This window comes from Barbatula barbatula (genome assembly GCF_947034865.1).
Source record: "Barbatula barbatula genome assembly, chromosome: 20".
Lineage (NCBI taxonomy): Eukaryota > Metazoa > Chordata > Actinopteri > Cypriniformes > Nemacheilidae > Barbatula > Barbatula barbatula.
The window spans coordinates 8,009,194-8,022,205 of record NC_136783.1 but is presented as its reverse complement, the minus strand read 5'-3'; the positions used below and the strand labels follow the sequence as shown (position 1 = coordinate 8,022,205).

Genomic DNA, 13,012 nt, shown 5'->3' with positions numbered 1-13,012 from the left:
TCTCAGTAACGTGACCTCTAAACAATTGTAAATATTTTTAAAAATAAGTCTTAACAAGAGAATAGACATTAAGACAAAATTGTTAAGGATTCTAAACAGGCTTCATATCATTTATGACATGTTATTATATTAATAAATTATGTTAATTAATCATTTATTAATATGTTTTTCTTTAGACTTTGGGTTAAAATATGACCTGGTCATCTCCTGACCTTTGTGTTACCTTTTTGAAATAATGTTTTGATAATATCGCTCAAGAAATAGCTAAAACTTGCAAACATCATGTTTTTAAGGACAAACCAACCATATTGTTTTCTCATGTAGTGACAAAAGCTTCACAGTAAACAAAACTATTTGAGGTGAAAATCACTACATTCCCATACACAAAACATCTGTAATGCTACAGTAACAGACAATAAAGAACCCATTCAACTATAATTATTATTAATAATTCACGTCTATAATATGTAATTTGACTATAAAACCTTGTATGCTAAATGTATATACAATTCTAACTCTTAATATACAGGACAAGTTCATAAAAATATACTGTGTGTGAAATAGCACTATTGCATTTACCGTCTTTCAGAAGAAGAGTATCATTTACAGTAGTATTTATACAACAGTTCCATGTTCGAGAGGTGAGGTTTACTCTTCATATAACCAGCAGTTACACCATCATGACAAAAAAAGGGAAATGTGATGTTACAAAAACAAAATAAATAAGGTCTACCTCAAATCACAGCTTCTCATTTATGTATTTATAGAGCTGGAGATAAGTGCATGAACGCCTGCTCTGTTTTATTCTGTAACAGCTGCAGAGGAATGCTTCTAACATCCCATCATTTAACTGAGGTCATTCTGAGAAGTGAGGGATGATTTCACTGATGCAGGTGGAACGGAGCAGAAAAGTGAAAATAAACATCTCCTCTCCCTCCTGTTTCCACTCAGATCAAGACGCGCGCACACACAGTATGTGAAAGAAACGGTTCACTTTTGGAATTATAATGAGCCCATTAAATAAAACACTAAGAATCATGCGTTCTCATCAATGTGATGATGCGGAGAGAGTTGTGTGTGTACAGTCTTCAAAAGTTTTTTTTGCTGTTAAAAGTGAAATAAATAAAAGAAAATAATAATGATGATAGGAGTACAGGACAGTCGCAGGAGCTTGGAGAGATACACCTGCATAGTTCGCTTTTTTGTGAGTTGCAGTGTGGCATTGTGGGACAGAGATTAGCAGCAGATTTAGCACTTTGTGTCCCCTGTAACTGGACACACACCTACCTCTGGATTACCTAATGAAAAAACAAACCAGTTAAAACGGATAGTTGTGTTCTTATATTTGTGCATATATAGCACCAACTACACTCTTAAAAAAGATGCTTTAAAAGGTTCTTCCATGCCATATATGATCCTTATGGTTCCATTAAGAACCTTTAACATCTGAACAACCTTTCTGTTTCACAAAAGGTTCTTTAGATTATAAAAAAGTAAGAAAGAGATGGTTCTTTAAAGAACCTTTGACAGAATGGTACTTTGTGAGAAGCACTACGTTCGTGAAGTTACGCTGTTTGTTTGTTCACTGCATTTAGGTGATGAATGTTACATAAACGGTGGATATAACGCTGGATTTGGAGATTATTGTAACTGTTAGATAGAGCGGACATGAACCGCATACGGTAAGTGAAACGGAGTCATATGTCTGTGTTAAGCACATGCTGTGTTCCTCCCCCCTCCACGAGTCGTATGTTTTCAGAAATAATCGTACAGCTGTATTTGTCTTTTATAAATGTGATCAAACTAAAGACGGATATTTGAAGGGTACGATTCACTTCTGTAAGTACTGAAGATTAACATGAGATATACAGAAACTGTCTTGAGTGATGCCAAAAAATTCCTCCATGTGTATTTGTTGTTAATTTGGTATAACAGCAAATGTATTCTTGGATGATTTAAAATTTAGTCCATTGTTGGTTTGTTTTTTGTGAATAATGTGAATCGTTTTGCATAGTGCAGACATACTGTAATTCACGGTCAATATCACAGTTTAATTTGAAGGAAATGGTTGTTACTTTTATTTAGTATATCTGGTCCAGGCTGGGCCACTTATGTAAGTCCAATGTAAATCTGGCTACTGACGCACAATTATTTCAGAACCTTTGGTAACTATACAAATAGCATCGTTTTGTGCGAACCGTGAGCATCTGTAGTAGCGGGAGACATGAAAACATAATGCAACAAACTTATCAACTAACAATGGTACGAAAGATCACCTGATGCAGGTGTAGCAGGGGACGTGCGGGGCTCATCGTCGTCACTGAAGCGGATGACCTCGCCCTCAGGGAGAGCCGGCTGTCCGTCTGACTCCTGCCCGCCGGTGTTCCGAAGGGCCAGGGTACGATGATGTAACGCCGCAAACAGCTGTGTCGCGTCCTTAGAGCTGGACTGAGAAAAGACACCTGGCCACAATTACGACCCAACCTGTGGTGGTGAAAGGGGTATTGAAAAGTGAATTAAGTGTACTCTTACAGATATGAGGAAGACTTTGACGCCTTGCTCCTCGGTGTCCATGGCGGTTATTCTGACACTCTTCTCGCTGGCTTTCTCCAGCTGCATCTGAGGCCAGATTTTTGTGTTGAGAATCACCCGAAGACTTCCCTGAGTGCGCATGACTGTACCTCACAAACACAAACATAGCTCTAAGAAAAACATTACTGATAGATTGCACATGAACTAATCTTATTTATTTAAGACTAGTATCTAAAAAACAGATGTCTTCTTGGGTGACAAACAGAAGCATTAGCTCCCCCTTGTGTTAGTTCCGAAATCTGCAGATATATTTGTGATTGGAATATTAACATTTAGAATGTTATTACGGTTTATAATGTTCATTTTAAGTAAAAGAGGATATTCAGTCTGAAAAAATGGCCATTCAATACCAGCACAGAGCAGACCTTAAAGGGATAGTTCACCCAAAAATGAACATTCTGTCATCATTTACTCACGTTCAGGTCATTCCAAACCTTAATGACTTTCTTTCGTCCGCAGAACCCAAAAGAAGATATTTTACCAAGCTGGTAACTGAACAGTACTTGTCCCCATTCACTTCTATTGTTTGGACACAAAACCAATGCAAGTGAACGCGGGCCAGTTACCAACATCCTTCAAAAATCTTCTTTTGTGTGGAATGTTCATTTTTGGCTGAACTATCTCTTTACTGCGAGTTTGCAATAGATTGTGAATTTGTTGTACCCAGTCTGGACTGCAGGGTGCCATAATCAGCGGCTGCCATATCATTCAGTCGGAGCACTCCACATCCTCTCTCCACCCACGACTGAGAGACAATCTCAAACATAAACAACTTGCACTGCATCTGAAAATACACAACGCCTCACACCATCATCCCGCATGTCTTAACCACGCTGATCTGTAACGATGGGATCTGAGAGCTGCTCTCACCTGTAGCACGTTACTCTCACACTCCTCTCCTGTCTTCACCTGCACTCGCTCTAACAAACACTTCTGGGGTTTGTGCGCTTCATGGCGTGCTGCAGACTCCTCCAGAGACTCTTTTGCGTTTTCACCTGCATCACATTACAAAATCAAAACACAAATGAGATTTTTTTCACCAAGGTTTTCATTCTGCACCAGGGCAAAATGAATCATTTGTGCATACCTTTCTCCTGAGTCTCATCTTGCTGAAGCTGGACGAAAAGGCCAACGGCTGATTCTGCCATCTCTCTGCTGCCCCCTGCTGGTTCTGTGCTGATTTGTGGCAGTGCCTGAGAGATGAGGGTGGGATTGACGCATTTGATCATTTGTAATTTAACTGGGCCAAATCTCAACGAACACGTCAATGACTAGAAAGGAATTACTGCTTTACCAACACACGATCCGACATGTTCTGGCCGAAGACAAACTTTGCACTGTTGGCACTGCTGTCGTCAGCTTTTTGTGTGCTATGGGAAACAATAATCATGCCAAAACTAGTTACATTTTTCTGCCTGCGGAGACCTGTATAATGCTATTAAAACAGGATAAACATTTCAACTGCAGTACCTGCATGTGATGTACTGCAAGAAGTAATTTGTTTCCTCAGAATTTTTATCGTTACACTCAGGTGAATGACTACACATCTATCCCAAGAAAAAAGCAGACATATACCAACAATAAGACAAAACAACTGAAAAACATTTTAACGTGTTGAATTATTAAAGACATCAACAAGTAAATGTCAGTCAAACCTTGGCTCTTTCATTCATATTTTGTCCAAATATAAAAGTTGTTTCGATTGGATCGTTATGTCCTTCATGTGTGTCGCTCGTTTTGTCGCCAAACGTTTTGCTGCTTTTTATCTTGAAAGAACAAAAGTCAAACTAGGGTTAAACATTTTGTCACTTTGCTTAAATTTGTTCAACTTTGCAGTATTCTTGTCTCAAGAGATTGAACTAAAATGACTAGGTGAGCCACACAAAACTAGATGTCTTGTTTTTTTCTGGAAGCTAAAGTACTAGACTCATCTGACCTGTGATTCGTTCGATCTCAATTATTAAAAGATATTTGTGTTCGACTGGATTATAGATGTCATGTTAGACATGAATGTGATGAAGGTCACTCTGGGACTCTTGGACAATTGTGTGAATGTGGTCCAGGTGGTGAAAACAAATCACTGCAAAAATGGCTAAGAGAGGTCACTTCCAATATAAAGTCAACAAGCATCTGTTTGTCATTATTGTAGTGAAATTGATATACTTGAAGTGTGACCCTAAAACGCACATTTTGTTATTGATGTCAACTACTGTGAGATACAGTACAGACTGGAAAACATGTTTTCGAATCGTGGCTTACAGAGGACAGCTGGTTTTCCTGCGTAGCATCAGAAGACGAGTCTGTGGTACTGTCACATCCTGCATCCGAGGACTCCTTCAATCCATTTGAGCAGTTGATCTGATCTGTGTTAAAGTGGAAATAAACTAAATATAATTATTTGACACACTGAACTGTGGTTCCGTTTTGCACGTCATGTACTCACCGCTCTGAGGGGGGGTTTTGGGTGGAGGGGGCTGCAGCACAGGCGGTCGCAGGATGCTGCGCTGGGCTTCTTTGGGTTTAGGACTGGGGACACCTGAAAGAAATGAATCAACTGCATGTTCACTCCAAAAACACCAGGCCTGACAGCAATGCTTCCCTCGGGCTGTCAGCAGAGAGGGTCTTAAGTTCATAAGCTTGACAATTAAACAAGTTTATTAAAAGCAGATGTCAGGACAGGGACCCACCAGCACTTGGTGCCTGGCCGTGGATCAGCGTTGGGGGCTTCAGGCGAAATCCCACCGTCTTCTCCTCTAATCAACAAAGGAAAAATCGAGACAACATCAATGGTGCGACACAACTGCAGATATGGAACTGACACGTGTGAGCTGATACAGGGTTGTAACATGTGTGAGTCTCACCAGGTTCAGAGTCAGAGTTTGGGGTTGGTGAATGACAGAAGTTGGACGGCATGAAAACGTTGTTCTTAGAAACTGCAAAGAGGGAAAAAGTGATACAAATAGGAAGTCCTTTATCTATTTTATTTACTTATCTACCTGTTAACTGCACAGCGCTCTGAAATACTTGATTCTGATTGGTCCGTATGTATGGATATAGACTGTATTTATTTGAACAGAATTTTTTTTTAAATAAAAATCCAAAATGTTTGCCTCTATATCACAGTCTTTTGTTGAAGTATAATTATAGCAAAATGGCATTTCCAGGAAACTCATACCTGACGGCTGAATTCATAAATCATTATTATAGGCTTACTGTTGCCAACAGGGGTAAGATAAGGAGATGCACTTGCTCAATAATGATTTTGGTTTATTTTGCAAACGAAAGTTACGGATATCATCTTAAACAATTACCTAAATAACAATGCACTTATTTTTTCTATTTATTTAGGTTGAAAATAGAACAACTCATGATCTTGTTATATCGTCAACTGTTAAATCCACCTAACTGAGTAATCCATGTACAAGGAATGTCAGGAATACCTGAATTTGCAGGTGGGAATTGTGCGTAAACTGACGTTCTTTCTCTTTTTGCAATATGGGAGTAACTGCCATCATCTTTATCAGAGTCTGCGGCAAAAAAGCAATATAGACATTAACTAAGATACTAAGAAAGACACTTAGTAGTCTTTCTGTAGCCTTAAAGACTCACCTTCTCCATCTGAGCTTGATTCTTCTGCAGACCTCTAGAAATAATTCAGAATCAATTTCAACAATGGACAGATTGAACGGTACGGCACGATTCATTCTACAGTACTGAATCACACAAAAGGTTCGTCTTACTTTTTGTCCTTTATCCCCTTGGAACACAAACACAGGGGGAGCAACAGCAGGTCTCTCTGTGAGATGAAAGACACTTTGTCATTACGAGATAATTTGATACATTTCTAAACAAAAGCATCATTTTAACAAATTACAACATTAATAAAGTTCAAGAATAGGTGAATAGGATACATTTTTAATTCAAAGCACAAGCAAATATGTTACATTTAACTTGAATCAAAAATGAGCCAAGGTATCAGCACTTCTGTTTTTATAAAAATAAATATCACTAACCATTCTCATCTGCCATGCTGCTGTCTGTGTTTTTCCTCAAGATGATATCAACCTCCTCTGAATAATGTATGACCATCAGAAACCTTCACAAAATATGGTGACAAATGCGTTATTATTATTATTATTAGTTGAAGAACATAAAAATAAAGGATACTTGTGCAACGGCACAGCACATATGTTATATTCGGTTAAACCGAGGGTGCATTTCTCTTTCAATAATTCACACCGGGGTCACATGCTCAAAGATGAATGGGTTCTTCTTCTAGATCATTTGCAAACAACATGGCTCTGCTCCTTTATTATTATGCACAATAAATATATCGGTTTTCATAATATATAAGCAAGCTGCATAAAATGATGCACTTTACCTTGTTCACACACACAAAATGTCATTATTTACTCACCCTCGTGTCGTTCAATACCTTGATGGATTTTCTTGATCTTGTTTATGGTTACAGTGGGAGTGAATGGGGATAGTCTTCTCAAGCCTCAAAAGCGCACAAAACTTTGTAAAAGAACTGCACATGTTGTATAGTTCAACTGTTTTAAAGGTAAACGATCGATTTTGGTGTAGAAACACAAAAAATAATCGGTTATTTTTATACATTTAAAACAATGCAAAATGTGATTCATATATATGTTTTTCTTGTTTTAATTTGATCTTTTTGCTGTCGCATCCCGGTTGTTATGGCAACAAGACACTTTCGTGAATGCGTAAAAATATCAAAAACTCATTTCATTTGACTTTTCTACCCCAAATCCATTTGTATATATGTAGGGCACCTGCAATAGACGGAATGTGTCGTGTGGACGTTTTAGAAGTTTGAGAAGAGATCCCAATTTACTTACATCGCAAAAAAAAACACATTTCTAAAGATGAGCGCTTTCGTCTCAACGATCACAAAATGGGTGTACGACACGAGTAAATAATGACACAATTTATAAAAGTGAACAATAACATACAAAGCTAAGTTTGCAGTGTGTGCACGTCACGGATCTCCGTTACCCCAGTGAGTTTAGATGCTGCGCTAACACTCCACGATTAAACTCAACACGATACACAAACACACACATTCCCTCAAATCCGAACACACGCGTTCTACACAACATCATTCATTGCAAGTATAAAACACGTAATGAGTTCACATTTGTGTTTCTGCTACCAGTTACCATCGGCTGTCAACTCCGCCATCTTCCTTCCGCTCATTACCCACAATCCTCTGCGCTGATATTCACAGCGACGCCACGCGACCGTCGAGCGTATAGCACATTTCATGTTTTTATTTTCTTTGTACAGACAGACGGACTTCTTTGTGCAGGCAATACATTTTCTACTTAAATATAAATGCTCTATAATAACGATCTTGCGTGAACAAGACGTCACTCATTTATATGTTTTTATTTTGCATTCTGGAAAAACATTTAGTGTAAAATTTCATGGAAATAGTGTAAAACAATCAAGGCATCAAGTCAGATGATTCCTCTCATTGCAGTTTATTTTTCATTCAAAATGTGACAAAAAGTCAAAAGGACCAGCTTACATTATAGTGTTTATACAATTCATTTCATTGTACCAGCTCCAACTATTTAGAAAAAACTGTATTAATTTATGGCTACCATACAAACTTACAAACCTATGAGTTATATCTCTCACTTTAAAAAGGCTTTTAGTGAAAGTTCGTAATTCCCTTTAATAGATTATTTAAGTTTTAAGATCATTCACACCTTATCAAAACGTGTAAACAAAAACCATGGTTTAAGGCAAGTGAGGTGCTGATGATCTATTTCCGATCATTTAAATCTTGATACGGTGGATCTCTGTTCCCATACAGACAGTAATGCTGTATTATAAACACAATATCAAAAAAGATGGAGAACACGCCCAATCCAAACTTTGTAGGGTCCCCAAATATAAACCTCCATTTATCTGTAAAGAAAACACATGAACAAATGAAACTTGGAAAGACTTCCTTAAACTGGGCATCACCCATTGAGAACCCAACTTTTAAGTCATTCAGGAAACAACAAACTTGGCTGTTCATTATTCAGATTTGAGCTGTGAAGCACTATGAAATATCTTCGAAAGTCAGGTTTAAACATCTAACATGTTAACATCCTTTGACTAAATCTGCAGACATGTTCAGATGTACAGCAACTAGCACTGACTTGCCGTTACTGCAAATGGCGCAGCGATGCCTTAGTGATATCCTTCCTTCGGTCCAATTGTTAAATTCAGTATATGAAAGTTAATGGGTTAACTACTACGAGTTTGTGTTGTCTCACCATTGTTAAAGGCCTGAAGGAACATCTGAATCAAACTAAAGCTGCCGCCGGTGAAGTCCAGTAGAACGTTGCCGATGCTCCATCCCTCTGTGCTCTTTCTAAGGTAGTTCATATAAGCCTGAAAAATATGACAGTATGTTTATGATATTTAGAGCACTTCAAGTTTATTATATTGGCATATCACTTTCAATCTGTCAAATGTCCCTGATCTTACTATGCAAGTACACAGTCCATTCCGCAGTATTCACAGTATACGCATGAAGAGTATAAAATGTTACCAAATTTGATCCAAACATTATAATTGCTAAACTAACAAGGTGGTCTACATATCTATGGTGGCAAATGCCATATCATGTTGTCTTTCACATGAATCGTTTTTCGTGCATTGCATTACCTGTGGAATGTATTTTACAAGTGTGACACCCAGTTTAATATAGGAGAAGTAGTACAGATAATCCAGCCAGGTGATCTTCTGTGCCACGGCAACAAAGAGGGAGACAAACGCAAAGGTCCAGCCAATCACCAACAACCCAATGGCCACTTTGGACACCTTTTGATCACCTCTCTAAAAGATATAAAGCACAAAGGTTAGGAAGGTTTAAAAAGCGATGCTAAAGTAAAGCATGACATGGTTCATTTTTACCTCATAGATGGCACACTGGCAAATATAGACGAGAGTGAGAAGTACAGCATGAAGACTGAAGAACACATCATTGGCGTCAACAGGAATGACTCCATTGGGATCTTTCTTCAAGAATTCCTCCTGTAAAGTGTGTTCACGGTTCATTTATTCAGTTTAGATCATGAACGTTTTCGGTTCTAAAAGCCTGCTGCCTTTCAAAACACGTGACTCTGGTCATATTAATAGGCTATTTTATTCTGCATTAGACCGTTCACCACCTCACCACATGACCAAAGTCGACAGATAGACAGGTGTTCTCACCTGTATATATGGCACCCAGAACAGACCAACATTGAAAACGCTGTAAGCAATGAATCCAGTCAGGTTGAGACTGATGAAATCAAAACTGAGGCCCACCACACTGTGTGACCAAAAAAAGTGTTATTTATCAAATACATTTATATTCATTCCTTCAGGTATGTCTCAAATAAAAATGATCGTCACCTGCGTCGTTTCCAGTTCTCATATGCCTGTGGGTAGAATGACACAGACCAGGCCAGGAAGTAAATCCAGCCAATAATCTGGTTAAAGATGAAGAGAATTTTGCTCCTGACGATCAAAAACCTAATCCGAGTTTCGAAGCTGAAAATAAAAGATTGTTTTAAATGCCTGAACAGTTCAGACATCAACAGCAGAGGTTCTTAAATTCTATCTGATTGGTATTTAGAAAGGTTTTAACAACCAAAAATGTGACCTAGAAATGGAGTTGAACTCAGTGTAACCGGCAAGCTCTTTTAAACCGGTAAACTACTTTTAAACTGGCACAGCGTTTCATGATGCGAGTGTGAAAAAATGCCATAAAAACCGAGGCGCAGCAGAGTGAATAATAATGAAAGCAACTAAACAGTAAAATGTGTTCTTCTTCTTGAGCCCTGCACCTGTGAGATCCTAAAGCTTGATATATTACTTGGGTGGTGTTTGGAAAATTTTGGCATATAAAACTGGGTCGCAGACCAATCAAGGTAGAAAATCCCTAATCTACTGTCATAAAAAGACATGTTAATACAAAGCGTTAGGATGGTGTTGACTAGAAAATGTGCTTAGGTGAGGATGTGAGAGTGACGGCCCCTCTAGCTGTTATTTTAAGGACACTGAATACATCTCTTCCGTTTACACACGCACACAGTTAAGTACATCTACAGAACCTGTTTTGCAACACGGTGATGCAAATGTTCAACTGAAATGCTTTTAACCATATTGTTTATGCCTGAAAATCTCATGTGGCTGAAAATAAATGACACACCAGATCACTTTTTTATTTAACATTTTGATCATCTAAACACAGATTAACAGAATTCAATGAACAACGTACCTTTTAACACGCGAGTCATTGCTGTAAAGGTTAACTGTGACCTGACCGACTCCCTTTGCTTTCACTTCAAAAGATACAGATGTGTTTCCTCGTGGCACGACAACCTGTCAAAGATCACAGAGACTAATGTAGCCATGTGCCCTTGCTTAAATACACAAGGGGAATATTTGTCACACTCAAATTAACAATTAATCTGTAAAACATCCCTTTATATAAATATTCCTGAAAACATGCAAAGAATGTAAAAAGAATCATGTAGGTTAAATAGAAGATCTTCCTGGCTATTTGACACCCAACTTTGTAGTTCATTCAAATATTTCTAAAGATGTATTGAAAATGTTGTATGTGTGTTGCAAAGTTGGGCTTGGAGTGTTAACTGAAGCTCAGCTTTGAGGTTAAGAAAGCTTGGCAAAAAATATGATACAAAACACATGTGTAAAGCTGAGTCATAACCCTAGAGAACAACTGCAGTGGTGAGAAACATACGAGGATCAACAAAATATTCATTCTGATAACTCATGTTATCAATGTTTGCTGTATCTCCTTTGAGCTTTGACAAAACTAGAGAATAAAACAAATGTCACTTTGCCATTTATGTTGTGACCATATACTATAAACACAATTTAAAATCAATTAAAACTTTATATTTTTAGCATCTTTAAATAGCCACCCTTAGACCTCAACTGTTGTATGCTCTTATTGCATCCCACTGAAGACTGACATGGAGGAAATTGTCGAATAAGGACGTATTTTTGTTTTACTGCAAACAAAAGGTATTTTCATGGCTACATAAAAATAAGGTTGAAGCACTGTATGCACATGGACTATTTTAATGATAACTTTATGTGCTTTAAGTGTAGGTTGCATGGCTGTCTATGAGGGTGGGAGGTCAGAAAACGTCAAGTCTTCATCTTTTAATTTGTGTTCCGAAGATCGGTTATTGAACGACATTCCCTTTAATATCTTGGAAAAGATAAATTAACATTTTATGTTACAATAACAAAAAATATTTGAGAGTATAAATCAGACATAAAAACCTATGCTTGTTTATCAAACATGAATGGGGCAATTCGACAAATTACATGCGAGTAAACTTAACTTTATTATGAGCAATCCATGTCGTTTTTTATGTAAATCCAACATAAAATGTGATCAAATCCTTCCTGTATAAAGTGCACATACCTCATCTGGTAGTTGAATTATTGAGGAGACATTTCTGGATTTAAATGTGACGTTAAAATAAACTGTTACAGATGTGTTCAGCCGCGAACTGTCAAAGAAAACAAGTGGATGATATAAAAATGATTCATGATGACTACATCGTTCGGATTATCGTTTTTGGATTTTAAATTAAAGCCATTCATTCAGATTATCATACCTTAACGTAATAGTGATGCTTTGCGAGGACGTTTCCTGTAGATCAACTGTTGCTGGCGCTTTAATTGTCACTTCTGCGTCGGCAAACATTGTAAAGTTATTTATGAATATTGATACAATACTCAAATTCACTGTTTATCTTTGTGCCATGTTTATTGATATGAATAACATTTTACTCACCACCAAACGTCGAGCCCACAGAAATAATCAGCGTTAAAAGATACAGTACCTTCTTCATCTTGATGTCATATTCTTGAACTTACATGTGTATAACTAGTCATGTTTACAGACATGAGTCAACAGAACCGATATAAAGAAAGTGAAAACACCCGACGACCGCTGAAAGTAAGCGTAGATAAATTGCAGATCTGCAACTGTCACTCTAAAATAATGTTTGTGGATATAAAACAATGAGAATTCAGTGGATTAAAAGAGGAAACTAAAAGAGGAAATCTATAATCCTTCCTTCCGCATACAGGATCAGGTGATAAACGTCAGCTGACATATAAAACTAGCTGGATCGATTGCGGCGCTGCGCAGTTTGATCGGCGTATGACGTCAAAATATCGCGAGAGCGATTGTTAAGCAGTTGTTCTTAGGTATATCTGGATTTTCACAAATGAAGGGGATTAAAGGACTGTTTATATTTGTATTTTTGCCCAATGTGCTGTAAAATAGAACTTTAGACATTTTTATTTTTTGTATTGATACTGATATTGTTCTGTAATTTATTTACAGATCAATTGTCTCTTG

General features: G+C 37.6%; 2 protein-coding genes across 4 annotated transcripts; both read right to left on the bottom strand.

The window, feature by feature from the left end:
• Nucleotides 1-323: 323 nt before the first annotated feature.
• Nucleotides 324-7,861, bottom strand: ranbp3a (RAN binding protein 3a). 3 transcript variants are annotated; one of them, XM_079483576.1, is made up of 18 exons: nucleotides 7,776-7,861; nucleotides 6,606-6,688; nucleotides 6,333-6,388; nucleotides 6,202-6,235; nucleotides 6,033-6,119; nucleotides 5,454-5,525; nucleotides 5,280-5,345; nucleotides 5,036-5,128; nucleotides 4,852-4,955; nucleotides 4,248-4,358; nucleotides 4,063-4,139; nucleotides 3,887-3,962; nucleotides 3,680-3,785; nucleotides 3,463-3,587; nucleotides 3,256-3,376; nucleotides 2,533-2,675; nucleotides 2,277-2,448; nucleotides 324-1,298 (listed from the first exon to the last, which is right to left on the bottom strand). In XM_079483576.1, the coding sequence occupies exons 2-18, from the start codon at nucleotides 6,679-6,681 to the stop codon at nucleotides 1,249-1,251; spliced, it is 1,569 nt and encodes a 522-aa protein (XP_079339702.1). In that variant the 5' UTR covers nucleotides 6,682-6,688; nucleotides 7,776-7,861; the 3' UTR covers nucleotides 324-1,248. The 3 variants fall into 3 exon arrangements, with proteins under 3 accessions (XP_079339702.1, XP_079339704.1, XP_079339703.1); XM_079483578.1 differs by having other exon boundaries at nucleotides 6,606-6,660; XM_079483577.1 differs by having other exon boundaries at nucleotides 7,752-7,827.
• A 125-nt stretch (nucleotides 7,862-7,986) lies between these two features.
• Nucleotides 7,987-12,752, bottom strand: ctns (cystinosin, lysosomal cystine transporter). Its single transcript, XM_079482677.1, has 10 exons — nucleotides 12,440-12,752; nucleotides 12,261-12,333; nucleotides 12,065-12,152; nucleotides 10,883-10,986; nucleotides 10,015-10,152; nucleotides 9,832-9,931; nucleotides 9,532-9,651; nucleotides 9,283-9,453; nucleotides 8,889-9,006; nucleotides 7,987-8,532 (listed from the first exon to the last, which is right to left on the bottom strand). The coding sequence occupies exons 1-10, from the start codon at nucleotides 12,495-12,497 to the stop codon at nucleotides 8,387-8,389; spliced, it is 1,116 nt and encodes a 371-aa protein (XP_079338803.1). The 5' UTR covers nucleotides 12,498-12,752; the 3' UTR covers nucleotides 7,987-8,386.
• Nucleotides 12,753-13,012: the final 260 nt, after the last annotated feature.